Source organism: Neoarius graeffei, chromosome 13 (assembly GCF_027579695.1).
Source record: "Neoarius graeffei isolate fNeoGra1 chromosome 13, fNeoGra1.pri, whole genome shotgun sequence".
In the NCBI taxonomy this organism is placed as follows: domain Eukaryota; kingdom Metazoa; phylum Chordata; class Actinopteri; order Siluriformes; family Ariidae; genus Neoarius; species Neoarius graeffei.
The window spans coordinates 38,840,900-38,866,442 of record NC_083581.1 but is presented as its reverse complement, the minus strand read 5'-3'; the positions used below and the strand labels follow the sequence as shown (position 1 = coordinate 38,866,442).

Here is a 25,543-nt window from a genome sequence, read left to right as displayed (position 1 = left end):
CAGACGAATCAAAATGTGAAGTTCTTTATGGAAATCAGGGATGCCGTGTCATTCGGACTAAAGAGGAGAAGGACGACCCAAGTTGTTATCAGCGCTCAGTTCAGAAGCCTGCATCTCTGACGGTATGGGGTTGCATTAGTGCGTGTGGCATGGGCAGCTTACGCATCTGGAAAGACACCATCAATGCTGAAAGGTATATCCAGGTTCTAGAGCAACATTTGCTCCCATCCAGACGACGTCTCTTTCAGGGAAGACCTTGTATTTTCCAACATGACAATGCCAAACCACATACTACATCAATTACAGCATCATGGCTGCGTAGAAGAAGGGTCCGGGTACTGAACTGGCCAGCCTGCAGTCCAGATCTTTCACCCATAGAAAACATTTGGCGCATCATAAAACGGAAGATACGACAAAAAAGACCTAAGACAGTTGAGCAACTAGAATCCTACATTAGACAAGAATGGGTTAACATTCCTATCCCTAAACTTGAGCAACTTGTCTCCTCAGTCCCCAGACGTTTACAGACTGTTGTAAAGAGAAAAGGGGATGTCTCACAGTGGTAAACATGGCCTTGTCCCAACTTTTTTGAGATGTGTTGTTGTCATGAAATTTAAAATCACCTAATTTTTCTCTTTAAATGATACATTTTCTCAGTTTAAACATTTGATATGTCATCTATGTTCTATTCTGAATAAAATATGGGATTTTGAAACTTCCACATCATTGCATTCCGTTTTTATTTACAATTTGTACTTTGTCCCAACTTTTTTGGAATCGGGGTTGTAAAAAAAACAAAACAAAAACAACACGTTGTTTACCTGCATTTAGATTAATCCATGTAACTTGTATTGTGTGTTTAAGTTACCAGTATAAGATTATTTAATTTGCTTCAGAATGTGATTGTCTCAGTTCATCTGATTATTTAATTAGCCGTTTACGTTTTATCAGTGAAAACGCATGCATGGACATGGATGTTGCATAAGTTATAGCACCTATCCTGTTTTAATGAGAGTCAACCCACAATCAGTGAAGTCAAATCAGTCTTAGTTGAGCAAGTCGGGAACGGTGTTTCTTACTTTCGCCATAAATTTTTATTTACATGACTTTGGTCTATAGCTGTCAAAGGCCTCGGCCTTAAAACCGGTTACCGCTGTGACGTCACGCGCTCAGGGCTGGCTGGCACAGCGGAGCAGCTCGAATGCCAACTTTTCAGTCGATTTTAACTCTCAAATATATATTTTTTAAATTCCGATTTATGCAGCATACAAGAGTCAAGGATGGAGATACAATCCACTCAGAAATTTATTTAAAAATAAAGGTTCTGCGTATATCCTTTAATAATCAGCAGCGATTCAACTCAAAGTTCACCAAATTTCAGAACAAAGTGAAAGTAACCACTGTGAGAAAACATGCAAAAGCATCTCTCACAGCCCTTCTCCTTCTTTGAATAGTTTTTTTTTCTGCCATATTGCCGTAAAATAATTGAAAAATAATCTATGGTTAAACCGTATGCTGGAACTTCTTTAAAGAAGACAACCAAGAAAACCTTCTTGTTCTTTGTGACGATTTTTCAGAATAGAGACAAATCCACAATTTGGTGTGTAAATGTAGCAGCTCGAGCATCAACAGAACTTTCAGACCAATTTACACTGACTGCCATATGATCTCGCATCATGTCCTGGCTTATTGATTTGAGCAGTCGAGACCATGCGTCATCCCGTGAGCGTGCATGTGTGTGGTTACAATTCAGGAATTATCCCAAAAACTGTGAAGCGGTTAAGTGCTGAAAGGTGTCCAGTGTGGTGCATGCATTTATTGACGGCCAAGTGAATGACCATATGGCTGCTGTCAGCCAGGTCTGCAGAGAGGCACTGATTTGGCAGCTCTGTGACTCATCACACACACTCTCTCGCTCACACACACAGCAGGTGTTGACTTCTTTCCTGCTCGCTTTTATCTCCTCTCCCTTAATGTGCCAAGCTAGTGGGCAAAAATCCCACACACACAGCCCAGGTGTCCAGAAAGATACATCTCCCTGCCTGTCTGTCTGTCTGTCTCTTTTTACCTTCTCCCTTGTACTTATAGTGGTCTTAAATCTCCTACTCGGTGATCACCATATCCACGGCTCTGCGGAGCGTGAAAGTCGGCGCTGACGCAGGAAAAAGTGTGACTAGTTAGTAAAAGTGACATAATCGACACTGGTGCTAATGACAGTCTGACTTTCTCTCTCGGATTTACATCACTGAATTTCTCTTACATTCTCTCACCACATTAAGGATGTCAGAAGAAATGTTACTGATCAGATACAGTCCAGAATTATTGACACCCTAAAGAAAAACATGGAAAAGTGATTGTATAAAATAAACATCACGTTCAATTTTTACTCAATCGATTGGAGGAACTATGTATTCCATAGAAGAATAACAGTTTATTTTTTGAAAATATTTTTTCGTTGCACTGATCTTTTTTTTTTTTTTTAAATTGTCATCCACATGAACAAACCTATGGAGCCCATGTTTTGCATGGAGATTGAGGACTTGTAATGTTAAACAACAGAAATGATGTGCATGAAAGAAACTGTGCTAAAACAAAAACTTCCCAGGATATACCTAATAAAAATAAAACAAACACTTCTCAGAGTTCCCCAAATGGCTGCTCTTGAAACGTGCTTATGTTTTTATCATTGCAGGAAGGGTGCCAATATTTTGGAATTGACACTACTATTGGAATATATTCACTATCAACTGACTGTTTTATTTTTCCACGACAAGGAACTGCGGTATCACTAACATGACAAGCTGCATTTGAATGTTTCCTTTTTTGATCTTATTAATTTTATGAGAGAGGGGAAAAAAAACCCAGACACTGGTCAAGGGAGAGATGTTTAGACGTTTGTCGGGCATTCTCCAACATTAAATGTCACTATATACAGATGAATCAATCAATCAATCAATCAATCAATCAATCAATCAATCAATCAATCAATCAGTCAATCAATCAATCAAATCAACCAACCCTATCTGGCGTATATAACTAGACAAAAATTATAAACATTTATCTTAACTTCATGGTGGTAAAAGAAACGGCGTTTTGTGTCGCTGTTTTGTGTACTTTCCTGTAACAGCACAACCCCAAGTGTCTTATCCTTAACTTCACACATTAAAGGCTCATTTATACTGAAAGAAAAGTCAAATACTAAATAACTGCTCAAATCATATTTTCAGGTTTACAGTGGTGCTTGAAAGTTTGTGAACCCTTTAGAATTTTCTATATTTCTGCATAAATATGATCTAAAACATCAGATTTTCACACAAGTCCTAAAAGTAGATAAAGAGAACCCAGTTAAACAAATGAGACAAAAATATTGTACTTGCTCATTTATTTATTGAGGAAAATGATCCAATATTACATATCTGTGAGTGGCAAAAGTATGTGAACCTCTAGGATTAGCAGTTAATTTGAAGGTGAAATTAGAGTCAGGTGTTTTCAATCAATGGGATGACAATCAGGTGTGAGTGGGCACCCTGTTTTATTTAAAGAACAGGGATCTATCAAAGTCTGATCTTCACAACACGTGTTTATGGAAGTGTATCATGGCACGAACAAAGGAGATTTCTGAGGACCTCAGAAAAAGCGTTGCTGATGCTCATCAGGCTGGAAAAGGTTACAAAACCATCTCTAAAGAGTTTGGACTCCACCAATCCACAGTCAGACAGACTGTGTACAAATGGAGGAAATTCAAGACCATTGTTACCCTCCCCAGGAGTGGTCGACTAACAAAGATCACTCCAAGAGCAAGGCGTGTAATAGTCGGCGAGGTCACAAAGGACCCCAGGGTAACTTCTAAGCAACTGAAGGCCTCTCTCACATTGGCTAATGTTAATGTTCATGAGTCCACCATCAGGAGAACACTGAACAACAATGGTGTGCATGGCAGGGTTGCAAGGAGAAAGCCACTGCTCTCCAAAAAGAACATTGCTGCTCATCTGCAGTTTGCTAAAGATCACGTGGACAAGTCAGAAGGCTATTGGGAAAATGTTTTCTGGATGGATGAGACAAAAATAGAACTTTTTGGTTTAAATGAGAAGCATTATGTTTGGAGAAAAGAAAACACTGCATTCCAGCATAAGAACCTTATCCCATCTGTGAAACATGGTGGTGGTAGTATCATGAGGTGGGCCTGTTTTGCTGCATCTGGGCCAGGACGGCTTGCCATCATTGATGGAACAATGGATTCTGAATTATACCAGCGAATTCGAAAGGAAAATGTCAGGACATCTGTCCATGAACTGAATCTCAAGAGAAGGTGGGTCATGCAGCAAGACAACAACCCTAAGCACACAAGTCATTACATAAAGAATGGTTAAAGAAGAATAAAGTTAATGTTTTGGAATGGCCAAGTCAAAGTCCTGACCTTAATCCAATCGAAATGTTGTGGAAGGACCTGAAGCGAGCAGTTCATGTGAGGAAACCCACCAACATCCTACAGTTGAAGCTGTTCTGTATGGAGGAATGGGCTAAAATTCCTCCAAGCCGGTGTGCAGGACTGATCAACAGTTACCAGAAGCGTTTAGTTGCAGTTATTGCTGCACAAGGGGGTCACACCAGATACTGAAACCAAAGGTTCACATACTTTTGCCACGCACAGATATGTAATATTGGATCATTTTCCTCAATAAATAAATGACCAAGTATAATATTTTTGTCTCATTTGTTTAACTGGGTTCTCTTTATCTACTTTTAGGACTTGTGTGAAAATCTGATGATGTTTTAGGTCATATTTATGCAGAAATATAGAAAATTCTAAAGGGTTCACAAACTTTCAAGCACCACTGTAGATCAACTGTTAAATTATGACCACAAGCTAAAAAGTAAACAAACAAACTGTCAGAATCATAAAACTAAGCTTCCTCTTTCATATAAGAGTCAGGCAGGGATAAAACCTCACACTGCACAGCCACGGCACGTTCTGGAGATATGATCTGTACGTCTCCAGGCTATAAGCCGGACTCGAAACAGAATCCAGCTGGAAGACTTTGTTCCTGTTCATAAACTTGGCTAATAGAGCCGGGCATCAGAGTTATGAACTGTCACACATCTCTGTCTCTCTCGGTGTGTGTGTGCGTGTGTGTGTGTGTGTGCGCACATGCACATCAGTGACACTTACTTGATGTAGTAGGGCACTTTATTCTGGGATACTGCTCTCTGCCAGGGCATTTGGACCGAAGCTGTGAAAACACACACACACACACACACACACACACACACACACACACGGGATTCATTAAAACAACTTTCGCGTTGGTGTTGATTTATATAATCTTAAAAGATGCTCCATTAGTGGTCAATGAATCTTGGCCCATTAATCCATTGATTAACAACTTTTGTTAACTTTTATTCTGATACACAGCAACACGAGAGACTGGAGCTTCAGCTAATGATATTTAGATTCATAGTCACAGCTGACCTGGTTTACATGCCATCACTGATACCAGAAACACCTCTGGGAATCAGCAGCATGCCTCAGGGTTGGATGCTAACTATTAATTGCTGCTTGGTTTGACCAACAGGAAATAGCAAGTGAACTTATTTCTGAACCGTTCATCAATATTTGGAATCGCGCTGGGATTTGTGTTCGTTCAGTCGGTGTTCCAGTTCATCCCAAAGGTGTTCAGTGGGGTTGAGGTCAGGGCTCTGTGTGGGACTCTTATGTTCTTCTATTCCAACCTTAACACACCATGTCTTCATGGAGCTTGCTTTGTGCACAGGGGCATTGTCATGTTGGAACAGGTTTGAGCCTTTTACTTACTGCTGCAGTGGGCCGCACCCACATAGTGCCAACACAAAGGATCGCCATTGCTTCCTGTCCTGCACTGCCACCACTGCCTCCTCAAACGAGATACCCAACTCCTGTAAGTCTCTTGAGACCACATCGCTCCATCGCATGCGTTGCCTGCCTGGACACCGCCGTCCTGATGGTAACCAATGGAGCAAGTAGCGCGGTAAGCGTGTTAGAGGCATGTGTATGACGTGACCGAGCCATGATAGCTGTTTCTGTCACAGGATATTAATTAGGGGAACCTGACCAGTTCTTTCAAAGATCTCTGTGTTTGAGATGTGGTCTCTCCAGGACACACCAAGAATTCTGCTAAGGCATCTAGTATGAAAAGCCGCTAAGCGCTTCTCTTCTTGTAGGGTGGTATTCCAAGCTTCAGCGCCATATAGTAAGGTTGAGATCACTACAGCTTCATATATTGCCATTTTTGTTCGCAGCCAGATGGATTTACGATGCATAATAGGTAGAAGTTTATTGAACGCATTTGCTGCCTTTCCAATGCGGTTGTTAAGTTCGGGAGTGAGATCACCATTACGCGTTATTGTACTTCCCAGGTGAATGAACTATTTGAGCCTCTTAGCTATAGCATGTAAAGACAGTAGACGCTTTCGGATTGGAGGAACTTTTTCCATCGTTCTTAGAACTGTTGGAGGAAATTCCCCATTTTGTGTGTCCGCACTGCAGGAACTGAGGATGATCACAGTTCTTAGAACGCCGTCTTGAAGGACTTAAGCTCATACTTCAGCGTAGGTGCTCTCCCAGCACCAGAAGAAACATAAGTGATGTGAGTGTACGGTGATTGGTCCAGACATAAATGTATGTTGATTGGTTGAACACATGAGCCAATGCAGCACTGGCAACTGCCATTTTTAAAAATCTGGTGTGAAATGTTTGGTGTGTAAATATCAGCTCTTAACATTAGCACTGGCCTAGCTAACATAGCTTCTAGTTGTATGTTGCGCAGAAGTGATGTCACTATACCAACCGTCGGCTGGCTTACGTCACTTCAGCGTTCCTACCTACTGGTGGTTCAAAAGCAAGCAGAAAAAAAGCCCTTGAAGGTATGTCATTCTTGGGAGAGCTCCCCGGTCTGTAGTTCTGCTCAATGAGTCCCCAGAACTGTTTGGTCTGAAAGTGCCTATTCTGTATAATTGTGCTTCCACAGTCTGGGGAAGAATCACACATGGGTGTGATGGTCAGGTGCCTGCATACTTTTGGCCATATAGCGTATATACGGTACACAACAGGGCTGAATAGATCTGTATCCAGTTGGAGTACCAGCAGTGGTGCATTAGCTGAATATTTACCTTGGCTCAATTTTAAAATGCAAATCCAAACAGCTGTGCTTTCTGCTATGAGCCTTGCCTATCAAATCCCCTGGGAGTTGAACTTGGCATGAGAGAATCGGAGAAGCTTCCGCTGCCCCTTCATCTCAGCCTGTTGTATGGAGTTGAATTGGTATTAGCTTTACTCCTGGAGTGCTGCATTTAAGCAGAATGGAGAGAGACATTGCAATCATGGCAGCCAATAACCGCAATGAGTCAAGAGTCTCAAAGTGACGCCGAGTTAACTAATACCTGTTCAGGACGATTACACAGCAGGAGTAAAGTGAGAGTGGACAGCCAGCCTTCTTCTCACACATCGTTAATGAGAAGGAATTGCTGGACATCTATGATCAATATCAGGAAGAATGTGTGTCTTTTTTCCTTTTTTAAACTAAAATAGTTAAATTGTGCGAGAAGCATCACTAGCACCAGGACCATTTAGGAAACGAGATCATTCAGAGATGATCGGAAGCAGAGGAGACATGAAGAGGGTGGAATAATTAACCTCTGAATTATTCATTGTCAAAGCCTCTCTAATGGGGTTGGTGTGTGCTGGGAGAGACAGAAAGGCTGAGCTTGACAGACTGTTAAACTGTGACTTTCCTTAAAAATCTGTCATAAAATCTCCCCTGAAAGGAACAAATCTGTAAAAAGAAAGAAAGAAAGGAAAAAAAGACCTCATGGATGTGATCCGAATGCGCTTACTTACACTGACTTCAAAGGCTAATAACAAATTTCCCATTTATGTTTATTTATTTATTAGTATACATTCTGAAGTGATTTTATGGGATTTGAACCCACAGCCTATTGGCTTTTCATTTGTCGAGCCACTTCAAACTAAACAGATTCCAATATTGCTGTTGGTCTCACACGCAATGTTTTGGATATGTAAGAAAATGTGCAAACTTGATAGCGCCTGTAAAAACAGGGGTTACATATCTGCAAGTCTGTTGTATCTATTCTGTGCACCAATAAACACACGGTTCAAGACATTTCCTCCTAAAAGGGCAAAACGGAGTGTGGAGTCAAAGCCAAAAGAGTCATTCAGCATCCACGATGTGGTTTAGCGTAGCTTGAAATAACGCAAACACAAATTAATACAACTGAAAGGTAGGTATTCCATGAGCAGAAGATCATTTCTGAAGCATGTGAACACAAAGAGAAAAAGAGCTTTATTATACATATCTAATTACCTATGCTATTTTATTTTAGGTTAATTAGGTTCAGTATTTTCAAAAAGTGTTTAATTTGCTTCACTGCCATTATAATTAATACATAGTTATGCATACTGGAGTCTCGCTCGCAAACCTAATTTGCATATTGTTCTCCGACGAGCTCCGTCATTGGCTGTTCAAGGTCCAACCACACACTAATGCACGTTTTCAATCGCAAAAATGAATCATTTCTGAATATATTTTTCCTTGAATGGAGCGTCACTACTATTAAATCAGCAAGAAGAACAGTTCAGGGTGTGTACTTGCTACATATTGAGGACTTGAACACATTAGCGCATTGTGGAGTCTTGCTCACAAACCTAATTTGCATATTGTTCTCCGACGAGCTCCGTCATTGGCTGTTCAAGGTCCAACCACACACTAATGCACGTTTATTTTAGGTTAATTAGGTTCAGTATTTTCAAAAGTGTTTAATTTGCTTCACTGCCATTATAATTAATTTATAATGTGTGTGTGTGTGTGTGTGTGTGTGTGTGTGTGTGTGTGTGTGTGTGTGTGTGTGTACACTTCTTCAAAGGGCTGTTTGAGGGTTAAGACTTAGTTTTAGGGTTCAGGCTAGAAGTAGGTCTAGGTTCGGGTCAGGGTAAGGGTTGAGGTTAGGCATTTAGTTAGTTAGTGATGGTTACTGTTCAGGTAAAGCGCTAGGGAATGCATTATGTCAATGAGCATCGTGTGTGTGTGTCATACTGGAGAGGAAGTGCTGTGATGAGGGCCCAAAGTCTCTGTGGGCTTCCTGTAGGAGCTTCAGTCTCTCTTCAATGGCTACCTAGAGACAGAATCACAAGGTCACAGTATATTAGACTGCAGAATGGATTAAGTTCATTTTGGTTTTCTTTTTTAGTTTTCAGTCCAAACCTTCTCAATCCATTATATTATGATTATATTAAGAAAGCTGAAATAGCCTTCAAGATCTTTCAATATCCAGTAAAAATGTACATCCATGTGGAGCAACAATGAGCTCAGCAATGCACACACACATTGTCCTCCACAGCTATAACGTGTGTATCTGTGCTGCTGTCACATTTACATCCTCATCTCCTAATGACCGATTAAATTACCATCACACCTCTCATTACACGTGTGTGTATGCCATTCATCACATCCTGCACACACTTTACACTCCGATACTCTAGTGCACCATTTACTATCACACACACACACACACACACACACACACACACAAAAACCTTTCAACACTATATCAATTTCCTCACATGCACACACACTCAGATCTGGTGAGTGAGACACCGACCTTCAGACAGGTGATAATGGAGGATAGGTGGGGGGGGATTTATGTTTGAACAGTGATGTATGGATGGAGAAGTGGATGAAGGGCGTTTTGACAAGAAACGAGGGAAAAAAGGACGATGAATAAAAGAAGGTCAAAAAGCACTGAAGAGGAGAGGTGTGTGTGTGTGCACACAGAACTGTGCCTTTTTATTGCTTAGACCATGAGAGAGACTCATGAAAGAGAAACTCATGAGTCATAATAACTTTCATTTAAACTTTAGGGTTTGAGATTTCTTGCTATTTTTCATCCACAGTTTCCAGTCGCTGAAATTTGCTCTATTTTATATTTCTGACTCCACTTTGGTTTTATTCAGTCTCATTTTTTCCCCACTTAACCCTCCAACACGCAGAATCCCATACACTATATGCGCTTGCCAGGTGCTTTCTTTCTCCTAAAAAAAAAAAAAAAAAGGCCTCTCTCCTGAAGATTTTCCTGCGGCATATAGAAAACAAAAAAACACCTTTACCTCTGTTACTGACACTGATAACTCATCTCATCTCATTATCTCTAGCCGCTTTATCCTGTTCTACAGGGTCGCAGGCAAGCTGGAGCCTATCCCAGCTGACTACAGGCGAAAGGCGGGGTACACCCTGGACAAGTCGCCAGGTCATCACAGGGCTGACACATAGACACAGACAGCCATTCACACTCACATTCACACCTACGCTCAATTTAGAGTCACCAGTTAACCTAACCTGCATGTCTTTGGACTGTGGGGGAAACCGGAGCACCCGGAGGAAACCCACGCGGACACGGGGAGAACATGCAAACTCCGCACAGAAAGGCCCTCGCCGGCCCCGGGGCTCGAACCCGGACCTTCTTGCTGTGAGGCGACAGCGCTAACCACTACACCACCATGCCGCCGACACTGATAACTCTTTCCACAAAAATAAAAAATCTTCACATAAAACTTCACAATATCAACAACTGCATGTTTTTAAAATGTGTTAATGTGGAGTGAACACCACACAAGTTACTAGAGAAATGATAACATTTTCACAAAAAAACAAACAAGAGCATTAATATAAACCTGTGATTTGCCTTACAGCCGGAACTACTTTCAGAGCTGCTGTTATAGAAAATTAATCAACACCTTCCAACCAATCAGGATCGAGAATTGAACAGCGCTGTGAGATAAGTATTTAGAATAATGCTCCAAGTTAGTTGAGTAACTAGGTGTGTGTGTGTGTGTGTGTACCTGCAGTAAGTTCCAGCGTGTGTTCAGGTTGTCCAGTTGTCTGCTGGTTGTGGAAGAAAGCTGCACATCCAGAGGAGCCAATTCACTCGCCAACACGTTCACTGTCAACACCTCCTGCTTCAGAGGAGCCACCTCATCCCGGAACGCCTACACACACACACACTTTTACTCAGGCATTCCAAATCTAATTGTCCATTACAGGCCTGATATTTGTACAGAACTTGTTTATCGACACATTCCTCCTGCTTGCTGCTGTTTTCTGACTCAAATTGTTAGATTGAAAGATTAAGCTGTGATTTCAGCTGCTTCATCACGGTTTATGTATGTGTAATCATCTACTGATATTTGTAATGCATGTCATTAGGAGTGATTGATATTTATTTATAAATAGACATGTTAGCTTGAACTGTAAAGCCCCGTCTACACGATCATACATTTGTCCATGGACATCGTCATACAAATGTATGATGTTGTTCATGGACAAATGTATAATCATGTGGACGGTTTTCCCAACAAACTTGAACAACGTCATACTTGTATGACGTTGTATGATGTTGTTCAAATTTTTAGAATCGTGTTTCTACTTTCCAACAAATGTTCACAACATCTTACAACATTTTGGGTCATCCACCAATCAGATTGTTAATTCGGGTCATGTGATCTACACTGCCTGTCATGTGACATACAAAATGCATGATCGTGTGGACAGAAATCCACAACATGATCATACAAACTTGAACATCATCATACATTTGTATGATAATGTTTTGGACAAATGTATGATCGTGTAGACGGGGCTTAATACAGCATTCTATTCTAAATTTGGGACTAGTTTGTGACATCACAAAGCACCACAAAGTATTTCTCCATTATTATTCTGGAAGGAGTCTCCAGTGTCGGTGCTTTGAGGTAAAGCTGTAACTAAGTTTGTTGGCACACAGAAAAGTGTTCAAAATCAAGGACGATGCTCTTTGCGTTTTTTTTTTTGGGTCTCGAAAGCAAAGCTGGCGCAGAAAAGACCATTTACAACTGCTAATAGTTTCATGGACATTTTGCAACGTTAAATGTCACTAGAAATGGATAAAAAGTATGAAGTGTTGTTTAATAAAGAGAAACCTGTAATTCTTATCAAACTGTTGTGGTACAGTATAAGAGGAGTAAAACACTCAAGTTTTCTGGGACATGCTGTAATTGGAAAAGAATAAACTTCTGTGTTGTAACAGTAACTCCGCCCCACATCACACCACCGTTATTGATTATTTACCTAGAGCAGCTCTCCCACAAGTGTTTTATTCCTTACTTATTTACTAACAAAGGTTTCAAAACCCACAAAATATGTTCTTTCACTTCAACGGGAATAAATCAGCCGTCGAAATCCCCGCCTCATTTTCATCTCTTCAGCTAATAATAATGAAGATTCAGTAAACTGTTAAAGTGATGGAGGTCTGACAGTTAATGATAACCCAAACATCTATAAAAAAAAGAAATAAAGTATGTCCTAATGGAATAACCTTTGACCCCACGTGGGCTGAAGTGTCTCTGATGTGAGCGGCTGATTCAGAAAGCATGTTTATTAGGACCGCTGAGTGCTGTCAGTCGGTTTGACTAGAACTAATGGGTCAGTGTTGATGCTCTTGGGTCAACATTACGAGTCTCAGAATGCAAGATGGAAATCAGCCCTGAAGATGCACGGTGAATAATAAAATATTTAACATATTACATTTTAACTTCCAAGTCACATCTTGATATCTTTTCCCTTATAAAGAATGCACGGGTCTATGAATATGTATAAATATGCAAATGCATTCCCTATACCCTTCTGTCCCGCCCACATGCCCCTGTTTATTAATCATGTTGTTCATTATGACAAATTTTTTGCTAACGAGTTCGTAATTAGGTCAAATTAAGAAATTTTCCAGGCCTCTCACTAGAATTGTATCTCCTCGCTCATTTCTCATCCGATTCCAGTTCTGATCGATGTTTTGGGTCGATCTTCCCTTGGGGAATAAAACTTAGTCTTTTGTTGAGTCTCCTGTTGTAAACAATTAGTCGTGGAGGTTGGTCCTCTCTCACATTGTCACGTTTCAGTTCTGTTTGACGTTTCGGTAGTCATGGTTGTTCTGATGGCAGGCCAGATGAGCTCCTACGTCTTTGACGTTCTGGTTACCAAATTAACTACCTCATGTTTGTCACACACGATTTGAATCTCAAGTTGTATCATTATATTCAGCCAATCCCGTCCAAGATACAACACGGCAACCATGCTATGATCATTGATAACATGAGCGCAGTCAGCTAGCCAGCTATGTGAGAGGAATAACAAAGAACTAAAGCATTTCAGAGATGACGTTCTTTAAAACGAAAGGAAAGGAACGAATGGCAAAAACCAGCTTGACATTTTGACTGGCGCAAGTTGCTTTGTACGTTTTCAACCTCAAAACTCATTTACATGGTCAAAAATGCATTCAAAGGTGACTGGTGCTAATTTTTCAGCACGGCACCGTTTTCAAACCGCATCAAAGATGTAACTCATATTGCGATGATCTGACCAGCTGAAAATTCAACGTACAGTCAGTTGCGATTAGCTCTTTTGAAATGCAACATTCAAATAAATACAACTTTCTAAAGCCACACTGATGGTGTACATCATTTACAAGTAGGCGTGCCTTTTTTCCACCCAAAAGTTTACAATGATCAGTTGCAGGATCCAGGGGTACAAAGGTGTAACATATGAGAAAAATGAACAATTTCACAAAGTCACTTATCGGTCACCAGAATATTGATTATTTATTAGATTTGACCATGAGAACAAATATTTGCCATTTTGAGAGATTATCTATTATACAACCCCGATTCCAAAAAAGTTGGGACAAAGAACAAATTGTAAATAAAAATGGAATGCAATGATGTGGAACTTTCAAAATTCCATATTTTATTCAGAATAGAACATAGATGACATATCAAATGTTTAAACTGAGAAAATGTATCATTTAAAGAGAAAAATTAGGTGATTTTAAATTTCATGACAACAACACATCTCAAAAAAGTTGGGACAAGGCCATGTTTACCACTGTGAGACATCCCCTTTTCTCTTTACAACAGTCTGTAAACGTCTGGGGACTGAGGAGACAAGTCGCTCAAGTTTAGGGATAGGAATGTTAACCCATTCTTGTCTAATGTAGGATTCTAGTTGCTCAACTGTCTTAGGTCTTTTTTGTCGTATCTTCCGTTTTATGATGCGCCAAATGTTTTCTATGGGTGAAAGATCTGGACTGCAGGCTGGCCAGTTCAGTACCCGGACCCTTCTTCTACGCAGCCATGATGCTGTAATTGATGCAGTATGTGGTTTGGCATTGTCATGTTGGAAAATGCAAGGTCTTCCCTGAAAGAGACGTCATCTGGATGGGAGCATATGTTGCTCTAGAACCTGGATATACCTTTCAGCATTGATGGTGTCTTTCCAGATGTGTAAGCTGCCCATGCCACACGCACTAATGCAACCTCATACCATCAGAGATGCAGGCTTCTGAACTGAGCGCTGATAACAACTTGGGTCGTCCTTCTCCTCTTTAGTCCGAATGACACGGCGTCCTTGATTTCCATAAAGAACTTCAAATTTTGATTCGTCTGACCACAGAACAGTTTTCCACTTTGCCACAGTCCATTTTAAATGAGCCTTGGCCCAGAGAAGACGTCTGTGCTTCTGGATCATGTTTAGATACGGCTTCTTCTTTGAACTATAGAGTTCAAAGCTGGCAACGGCGGATGGCACGGTGAATTGTGTTCACAGATAATGTTCTCTGGAAATATTCCTGAGCCCATTTTGTGATTTCCAATACAGAAGCATGCCTGTATGTGATGCAGTGCCGTCTAAGGGTCCGAAGATCACGGGCACCTAGTATGGTTTTCCGGCCTTGACCCTTACGCACAGAGATTCTTCCAGATTCTCTGAATCTTTTGATGATATTATACACTGTAGATGATGATATGTTCAAACTCTTTGCAATTTTACACTGTTGAACTCCTCTCTGATATTGCTCCACTATATGTCAGCGCAGAATTAGGGGGATTGGTGATCCTCTTCCCATCTTTACTTCTGAGAGCCGCTGCCACTCCGAGATGCTCTTTTTATATCCAGTCATGTTAATGACCTATTGCCAATTGACCTAATGAGTTGCAATTTGGTCCTCCAGCTGTTCCTTTTTTGTACCTTTAACTTTTCCAGCCTCTTATTGCCCCTGTCCCAACTTTTTTGAGATGTGTTGCTGTCATGAAATTTCAAATGGGCCAATATTTGGCATGAAATTTCAAAATGTCTCACTTTCGACATTTGATATATTGTCTATGTTCTATTGTGAATACAATATCAGTTTTTGAGATTTGTAAATTATTGCATTCCGTTTTAATTTACAATTTGTACTTTGTCCCAACTTTTTTGGGAATCGGGGTTGTATTATACATTTTAACTAATACCCAGAATGCATTACGGGTGTGGGCCTTTTTTTTTAATATTTTCACATTTATTGTCTAAGATTTGCATTCTTCCCCTTGCTTTTTCAGCCAGCGCCTCCTGGATTTTCTCATAATACTCTCTTTCCTTCGAGTTCTTTTTTGCTTTTGTTTTTTTTTTCTCCAAACCATTACTGAATTCGTAGAATCTTCCATTGTGGTGATGTTTTGCAAACAAAGTGTAAAAAGTCATGCTATATTTGCTAGTCACACAACGTTTATCAAGGCTGTTCGTCATATCTATTGTTATTAGGGGTACTATTATATTAGTCCCCCTCTAACAGTTCATCAAAGACCTTCACACGAAGAAGAAATGGCCACGAAGTGAGCGGAGAAGAAATAAGTTCGAACCTTTTTGTTTACCGCGCTAGCTTGCTTTGTAAACTGATACTGCCAAAGTAATTCTTAGACATCGTTGATTGAAATATGTGTTCGAGGTTTCAGAGAATGTGTAATTTTGGGAGCCGTTTACAATGGAATCAAGAAGATTTGGTAGCAAAAGAACATTTGGGATATGAGGATGACAGTTCAAGCCTTGCTGTTAAGACGTATTGTACGTGATCCCAAGAAAGCATTTTTCAAAGCAAAATGGCTGAGTTTTCCTGCAATTTTTATCTGCATGAATGTGTTCGGGGTTGTCTGTGTCTGTGTGTGAATGGTTGTTTGTGTCTATGTGTCAGCCCTGTGATGACCTGGCGACTTGTCCAGGGTGTACCCCGCCTTTCGCCCGTGGTCAGCTGGGATAGGCTCCAGCTTGCCTGCGACCCTGTAGAACAGGATAAAGCGGCTACAGATAATGAGATGAGATGAGATCTTTCATTCTCGAGTTCCATACCCTCCAGTTTTCGGTCTATATTGTCTATAATAGTCAAAGTGTAAAATTCAATCAAAAATTGAAGAAAATTTATGCATTTATGCATTTGTTTTAAAAATAGCGAGTAAAAGTTCTGTTGGTAGAAAGCTGAAAATTTGCAAACAAAAGAGTAAGTAAATCGTATGAGAACTCTTGTGTATTTTTTTTTTTGGAAGAGAACTTTAGCTTGTATGAAGTTAAAACTTAGTGGGGGCGTCGTGGCTCAGGTGGATGGGGCGCCGTGCCGTGGATCCGGGGACCCGGGTTCGATTCCAGCCTGGGGTCATTTCCCGATCCCTCCCCGTCTCTCTCTCCCGCTCGTTTCCTGTCTCTACGCTGTCCTATCCAATAAAGGTGCAAAAAGCCCAAAAAAATATCTTTAAAAAACTTAGTGATTTATTTTATATATGAGTATAATTAAAAACAATGTTACAGAATGCGTGTTTTGTTATTTTGCTTGAAATCTTTCATTCTGGGGTGGCACGGTGGTGTAGTGGTTAGCACTGTTGCCTCACAGCAAGAAGGTCTGAGTTCGAGCCCCGTGGCCGGCGAGGGCCTTTCTGTGTGGAGTTTGCATGTTCTCCCCGTGTCCGCGTGGGTTTCCTCCGGGTGCTCCGGTTTCCCCCACAGTCCAAAGACATGCAGGTTAGGTTAACTGGTGACTCTAAATTGACCGTAGGTGTGAATGTGAGTGTGAATGGTTGTCTGTGTCTATGTGTCAGCCCTGCGATGACCTGGTGACTTGTCCAGGGTGTACCCCGCCTTTCGCCCGTAGTCAGCTGGGATAGGCTCCAGCTTGCCTGCAACCCTGTAGAACAGGATAAAGCGGCTACAGATAATGAGATGAGATGAGATCTTTCATTCTCGAGTTCCATACTCTCCAGTTTTCGGTCTATATTGTCTAGAATAGTCAAAGTGTAAAATTCATTCAAAAATTAAAAGTTCTGTTGGTGAGCGGCTTACATGTTATGCGTTATATCGGAATTTAGCTCAAATTTCCAAATACTAAAATTCTAAAAAATCAAACACGCGTTGGTTGAATTCCTGTGACTTTTGGTGTGGAAGTACGGTAGTTTTCCCTTCTAGTAACCTGTGTGAGCAGTACGGATTTTATCGCCCTCTTCGTTGTTACATATTTTAACAATATATACACGGGATACAGCTTGTACCCCTGGATCCTGCAACTGATATAACCTTTTATGAAATTTTGGCCAAATACTGCAAAAAAGTATTTTGACTTTAAAACCACTGAGTGCACTTTGAACACCCCAGTGTGCAGCATTTCATGCTGTGTGTTTGCTGACAGAAAGACATGCACAAAACTAGAGTTTAGATAACGCTGCCAAATGCTAATTAGACAAAGTGCACCTGTGTTCATTTGCATGCATGTTTTTCGTTGATCACCCACTAAACTGGCCACCCCCACCATCACTAGAAGTGATATAATTAGCACTATTCGAAGTAAATCTGCCTCCATATGCTCGAAAACGCGCTGCTTGTGGCTAATTAGGAACAGATGGACATTTAGTGCAGTACACCAACACATCTATGCGATGTCTGAGACCTGGACAAAATACCTTCCGTTTCAAACCTTTTATTAGACTCTACAGTCCACATTTTGATTCTTTACAACTGAGTCCCATTTGGTTGGAACACACGATGTGTATATAGCACTTCTTCTTAACTCTATATCTGATGCGTCTTTATCGATTTAAAATGAGTTTGTTGCCACTTAGCTCTGGTCATTCCGGATCACTCACCGTGGTTTTGTCAATGTGGTCCTGCAGCGAGTCAATGAGCAAGTCTCCGACAGGCTGCCAGCGATCTTTGACCTCCTCAGGTCGGCTCAGGTGCACATCCAGCTGATCCATGGCGCTCTGCAGGTCCTGGAGTTTCTCCAAAGAGCGTTCCACCTGCTCGTGCCAACCTCCCACATGTCCAAGTAGCCTCTCCCAGCGCTCTCGTACCTCGGCTGCCTGCTTTCGGATCGCCCTAGCGACCCGCTGGGCCTTCTCCTCTGGAGTCAACTCTGAGAGAAGAGGAAAAGGAAATAGAGATGGAAGGTAAGTGCTCCTCAAAGCCTTGGTGCATGGATTATCACGGCTTCCAGTGGCTGCTTCAGTTTATGGAAATACAAGTCCCTGAAAACTTTCACAGAGAACTAACAGAGCAGTGCAAGTAACAATAAATGGGATTGTACAACCGGACATGTGCCAAGCTACCAAAATATGGAGTTGGCACAGTGGGCAGTGATCACTAGATTAGCTTTTGCTTCATTGCTATGCACAAACAAGTAACACAACTGGAAAAGGCAAAGTTTAGCTTTTACTTCTACTTCTAGCTTTTGTTAGACATTTGATTAATTTCATAACTAAACAAGATGGTCTGCCTCGTCTCCTCTTTTCAGGAAGAGTCCATTTCATTACATGGCATTTAGCAGATGCTCTTATCCAGAGCGACGTACAATGAGCGCAAAAGTCAGGTACACGAAGTGCTGAACTTCTAGATAAGAAAGTTCTAGTGCCAACTGAACAAGTGACAACAGTACTTGGTGTAATATTCTGTTGAAGTATCAATACTCAAACAGCCAAGGAAACAAACCAACCATACAAAGTACAACTAAATAAATAAAGAACTCAAACGGCTAAGCCCAGGCTTGACAGCACACAGCCCGGGTTGGTCAAGACCGATACGCTGTTACACAGTGGGCAGGGAAGCAGGGGCGAGGTGCAGCCTGAAGCCATTTCACTTACTTTATAAACTCTTCAAACCACTGACTATATCTTGCTCCAAAAAGGTCACCGAAGGGCTCATGATGTTCCGAAATTTTGTTTATCCATTAGAAGATAGTCCCCAGCCATGTGCATAAATTGAAAAGGTTTCAACTTTCAAGACTCTGAAGCTTGTAGTCAGAAAAATATATAAATCAGTATCAGATGATTTGGGCCCCAGACTAAAAGAGACCATTCAAGTGAGACAATTAGTGGAGAGGGGAAATCTTTACCCTTTGACAGAAACTTATGCAAGATTGGGATCACAAACTTTACATGAAAAGGTCAAAACATCTAATGAAGACTGGGAAGTGAACAGTTATCCATATTCTATATACATATTGTGGTCAGGAGAACCAATATTCATCTCATTACCAAGAAACATCTGATTCACCAACAAGGAAGGATTAAAAAAGTGTGTGTGTGTGTGTGTGTGTGTGTGTGTGTGTGTGTGTGTGTGTATATTTATATATATATCATTTTCAGTGATGGCCATTTTGATGCACTTGGAATCCCGAAGGCCTCTGTACATTACATTATCACTATTTTTAATGACGACGCTTTGGACAAACACTACCTACCTGGACTTAAAACCACTACACTGCTTCATTTTTTTTTAAGCTGTAAATCCTCAGATCTGTTGCTTGACTGATTGACCTGATAATTAAAAAAAAAAAAAAAAAGGTTTGTTGGAAGGATTGGATCCACAACATTTTGTCCTTTTAAAGCTTTTGTTTGACGTCTGAATCCACTGCCAAGCCTAAAATCTATTTAGGAAGGAATAAAGAGGGAACATAGTGTCACTGTTTTCGGTGCACTTGGAAGCCTCAAGCTGTGCAGCTGAGCATCCTTGAAATGTGTTCCTCAATGTATCGATCAGCCTGAAAGCTGCTTGGGGAGGATTAAAGTGGCACTGTCAGAGAGGAAACTGGCCCAAGGCAGGGCTGAGAGGTGGCACAGTACTGAAGACCTGAGGATCTGAAGTCACTGAAAAATCTGAAAAATGGCAGTAATCCGTTTCTTGGGCAATGGGTCAGATTTATATCAGAGGATTAGAAGTGCTGGAGGTGATACTACTGTCAGAAATTCACCCTTGTTATACGGCCGGCTTGATAACTATCCAACTCTCATCAAGCAATTTCCTCCAATTCATGAATTTTCCTATAATACAGAGATATCATAAAAGCATAGCTCATAGATTGATGATTCAGTGCGCCTACGTCCCCATTCTCATCCATTTTCCACATCTGAAATTTAATGTGCTGGTTAAGTAATGGACTGGCATCCCTTGCACTCATAGGCTCCGGATCCAATGCAACCCTGACCAGGATAAAGCGGACACTGAAGCTGAACGAATGAATGAACGTTAGACATTTAGCTACAATGCCTTGAAAAAGTATTCATACCCCTTGAACTTTTTCACATTTGTCCACCGAACAACCACAAACTTAAAAGTTTTTTTATTGAGATTTTATGTGATCGACCAACACAGAGTAGCACATAATTGTGAAGTGAAACGAAAATGATAAATGGGCTTCAAAATTTTAAACAAATAAAAATCTGAAAAATGTGGTGTGCGTTAGTATTCAGCCCCCCTGCGTCAATACTTTGTAGAGCCACCTGTTGCTGCAATTACAGCTGCAAGTCTTTTGTGGTACGTCTCTACCAGCTTTGCACATCTAGACACTGAAATTTTTGCCCATTCTTCTTTGCAAAATAGCTCAAGCTCAGCCAGATTGGATGGAGGGCATCTGTGAACAGCAATTTTCAAGTCTTGCCACAGATGCTCAATGGGATTTCGGTCTGGACTTTGACTGGGCCATTCTAACACATGAATACTCTTTGATCTAAACCATTCCATTGTAGCTCTGGCTGTATGTTTAGGGTCATTGTCTTGCTGGAAGGTGAATCTCCTTCCCAGTCTCAAGTCTTTTGCAGCCTCCAAGAGGTGTTCTTCCAGGATTGACCTGTATTTAGCTCCATCCATCTTCCCATCAACTCTGACCAGCTTCCCTGTCCCTGCTGAAGAAAAGCATCCCCATAGCATGATGCTGCCACCACCATGTTTCACAGTGGAGATGGTGTGTGCAGGGTGATGAGCAGTGTTAGTTTTCCGCCACACATAGCACTTTGCATTTAGGGCAAAAAGTTCAACTTTGGTCTCATCTGACCAAAGCACCTTCTTCCACATGTTTGCTGTGTCCCCTACATGGCTTCTGGCAAACGGGACTTCTTATGCCTGTCTTTTAACAATGGCTTTCTTCTTGCCACTCTTCCAAAAAGGCCAGATTTGTGGAGTGTACAACTTGGTTGTCCTGTGCACAGATTCTCCCACCTGTGGATTTCTGCAGCTCCTCCAGAGTGATCATGGGCCTCTTGGCTGCTTCTCTGACCAGTGCTCTCCTCCTTGCTCGCTCTGTCAGTTTAGGTGGACGGCCATGTCTTGGTAGGTTTGCAGTTGTGCCATGCTTTTTTCATTTTTGAATGATGGATTGAACAGTGCTTCTTGAGATGTTCAGAGCTTGGGATATTTTTTTTATAACCTAACCCTGCTTTAAACTTCTCCAGAACTTTATCCCTGACCTGTCTGGTGAGTTCTTTGGTCTTCATGATGCTGTTTGTTCTTCAGTGTTCTCTAACAAACCACTGAGGCCTTCACAGAACAAGTGTATTTATGCTGAGAGTAAATTACACACAGTAGGACTCTATTAACTAATTAGATGACTTCTGAAGGCAATTGATTGCACTGGATTGTATTTAGAGGTATCAGAGTACAGGGGGCTGAATACTAATGCACACCACATTCTTCAGGTTTTTATTTGTTTAAAATTTTGAAGACCATTTGTCATTTTCGTTTCACTTCACAATTATGTGCTACTCTGTGTTGGTCTATCACATAAAATCTCAATAAAAAACTTTTAAGTTCGTGGCTGTAAGGTGGACAAATGTGAAAAAGTTCAAGGGGTATGAATACTTTTTCAAGGCACTGTATGTGTCATTCCCTGGAATGTCTTGCATATCGGTAAAATATTCTGCTGCTTTTTTAAATATGATTTTTAAATCACTCATTTCACTGGCAAATATCTGACAGGACTATTTGCATATTAAAAAGTCCCAAAGACAAAAAGTGTGAAGACATGTACTGATTATTATACGGTAGATGCCAGTTTGCTGGTTTTGGCAAGGAGTTAGCAGTGAATATTTAATTCAGTAAACACCCAAGTTAAGATTCACATTTGAAACTCCAGTCAATTTTCCCACCTCCAACCAGCCAACAGTTGGCTGGTTGGAGGTGGGAAAACTGACTGGAGTTTCAAATGTGAATCTTAACTTGGGTGTTTACTGAATTAAATATTCAGTCATACCAGAGTCAAAACTCAATAATAAACACCTATACCTGAGTCCCTACAAACCTGGGTCCTGGCAGATTTTATTATTTGGCCTGTCCACTATAAAACGAGCAAAATCAGAACATGGTACACAAAGCCATGACCCCAGCAAAACCCCCAGTGAGAAGTAACCAGGCAGTCTTAGTCAGGGTCATTGGTTCAATATACAAGACTGGAATAGTTCAGACTAAATCACTGCTAACTCCAACCCTCAGCCAGACCTTAGGTGCTCCGGAGGAACTGCTCCTAGTTCATTACTATTGCTCAGTCCAGGTAAAATGTTGTTTCAGTGACCTCAGCTCAAGCACAGCTTTGAGAAAAGCCGACCTAAGCAGATCAGGACTCCTGGGGTTTCACCTTGGGCCCAACTGGGTCTAAACTTTTAATCAAGGCTAAGCAACAGTTACACTACTGTTCAAAAGTTTGGGGTCACCCAGACAATTTTGTGTTTTCCATGAAAAGTCACACTTTTATTTACCACCATAAGTTGTAAAATGAATAGAAAATATAGTCAAGACATTTTTCTGGCCATTTTGAGCATTTAATCGACCCCACAAATGTGATGCTCCAGAAACTCAATCTGCTCAAAGGAAGGTCAGTTTTATAGCTTCTCTAAAGAGCTCAACTGTTTTCAGCTGTGCTAACATGATTGTGCAAGGGTTTTCTAATCATCCATTAGCCTTCTGAGGCAATGAGCAAACACATTGTACCATTAGAACACTGGAGTGAGAGTTGCTGGAAATGGGCCTCTATACACCTATGGAGATATTGCACCAAAAACCAGACATTTGCAGCTAGAATAGTCATTTACCACATTAGCAATGTATAGAGTGGATTTCTGATTAGTTTAAAGTGATCTTCATTGAAAAGAACAGGGCTTTTCTTTCAAAAATAAGGACATTTCAAAGTGACCCCAAACTTTTGAACGGTAGTGTACATAAAGCTGAAAACTCTCCAAAGTTCTGACTGCTACACATAAAAGTTAGACTACTGCCCAAAAGTTTCAACTGAATGGAAAAGACAAAGGCATGTTATATTGTTTTTTTACGTTTAGTACAAGAATGATTCAGCATTGACTGTTGAGTAAAACCCAACATCAACCAGTGACGACAAAAAAAAAAAAGTCCCACCGGAAATGGAGCCATGATCTTTATTTATTCACTGGGACTTGGAACTTCATATTGGTGCTTTGATGGATTGTCAATTTTTTTTTTTATATTGAAACCTTACAAAGAGTTACAACTGTAAACAATGAAACAGTTTATTAGCTTGATGGAAAAAGCTGTGTATGCAGAAAGCTGCTTCCTGCATTGGGTTCAAAGTAGAGTTCATTAAAGTGGAGGCAGCTGTCATGATTCAATAAGATTTTAACCTGTAGCTTGCTTAAACTTCATTAAAGAGTTCTATCTCCTCACATTCAAACATAACTTTGAGCAAGAACCAAGGTGAGACAGACAACACAGACCAAACACCCAAGGAATTATCATCATTAACGTTTGTCAAGGGTGAAGACACAAAAGGCTTTATAAAGTCATGATTAGTCCTCAGGAATTAAACGAGTTGGTAGTTTCTGTTGAAAAAGTGAGCTGTGAACATGAACAAAATACACGTTTCTTTATAGTTTCTACTGGCAAATATGTCTCATAGAGCATCTTTCTATCTCAAGTGATTACTTATGCCTTGGTCACAACCGGCCATACGTGCTCCTACGGCCGGTCTACGTGCAAAAAACGCAAGAAACGCACGGAGGGCGCGTGTGAAACGCACGGAGGGCGCGCGTGTGATGTGCTGATTTTCGAGCTATAGACCGGCCGCAGATGTTCTTCGTCATGTCAAACAAACTCTACGGGCGCTTATGTTTTTTTTCAGGTTGCAAGACAAACTTACGGCCAACGTGCGTCTTTCTCCACGAACAAAAAAAAACCGCAGCGATTTGGGAAACGCCAAAAATCGCACGGCCAAAAAATCGTACATCCGGTTGTAACCTAGGCTTTATGAAGGTGTTTAGTTACCAGTAAGGGCCCGGACTCACAACACCGATAACTATAACTATGCCCGAATTTAGTTCCAGTCTGGAGCAGTCATACCACAACTATAATCCCGACTATAATATCAGTTGGTCCTGCCACTCAGGTGAATAAATATACATGGTTGTTGTTTTCATGGGAAAATGTAGCGGTTGTATGCCGTTTGTGTGCACACCCAGTGGAAGATGATATTAGGTGATATTACGAATCTAAAACACCCCGTACAAAGAAGGATTCAGACATTTAATACGTGCCAGACATACCCACTTCTACTGCTGATGATCTTCCATACACCTTTATTTTTGGCTGTATCTTTGTACAGCTTGTGCTTTTTGTCATAAAGCATGGGATTCTTCGACACTTCTATTATCAACTTCTCCTCCACGATGCAACAAGGATGTACAAAGATGCCCAGGAAAAACAGCACGTGCTCAGACAATGTCACATGTAAACAATTACCTGATTGGTCAGATGTTTTATTGGATCAAGTCCAGGCCTGGAAAAATCGCTCCAGAAGCAATCTCGCCGACACGGATAAACCCAGGCCTGGGCTATAGGTATCGTTATCGGTCTGGTGTGACCACCAACCACATAAACTGCAGGCAACCAATTTATTTATAGTTGTCGTTATAGTTATAAATATTGTGGGACTGGGCCTTAATGCAGCTGGTGTTTGAACAAAGTATTGTCAACAGGAAGAAGGAGGCTAGTAGCTCTAATCAGCCTTGATTTTACAAGCGGGAATCTTTGATGGTAATTGACTTTTTCCTGATCTCGTATACAAAAGTTGCAAATGGCAGCTCCGGATATCAGATGAGAAGTGGAAGAACCACCATAAATAATAAAATAGCCTCATTACAAGATGAAACCAAACATCAGCATTTCTGAATGATCATAACAAAGCTTAAATAATGCATACTATAGTCCTATAAAGCTCCATTTGGAACTGAAGCTCATGGCAATCCGCCCAGTCCTGGTGCAAAGCTAGCAAGAGAAAATATATTGGTTTGTATTTCCACTATGGTTCCATAACTCTCTGAGGAAAAGTTCTCTTCTAAAGTTATAGAAGCAATAATTCTTACTTCATTGCAGGAACTGTGGCCGTA

The 25,543-nt window shown here is 40.9% G+C and overlaps 1 protein-coding gene across 10 annotated transcripts in view; it reads right to left on the bottom strand.

The window, feature by feature from the left end:
- utrn (utrophin) overlaps nt 1-25,543 on the bottom strand; it is a 451,611-nt gene that overhangs the window by 104,564 nt on the left and 321,504 nt on the right. For all 10 annotated transcript variants that reach the window (XM_060937691.1, XM_060937690.1, XM_060937694.1 and 7 more), the window contains 4 exons: nt 18,011-18,279; nt 10,889-11,035; nt 9,087-9,165; nt 5,171-5,231 (listed from right to left, as the gene is read on the bottom strand). In XM_060937691.1, the coding sequence (XP_060793674.1) occupies nt 5,171-5,231; nt 9,087-9,165; nt 10,889-11,035; nt 18,011-18,279 (556 nt within the window). The remainder of the gene's footprint in view (nt 1-5,170; nt 5,232-9,086; nt 9,166-10,888; nt 11,036-18,010; nt 18,280-25,543) is intronic.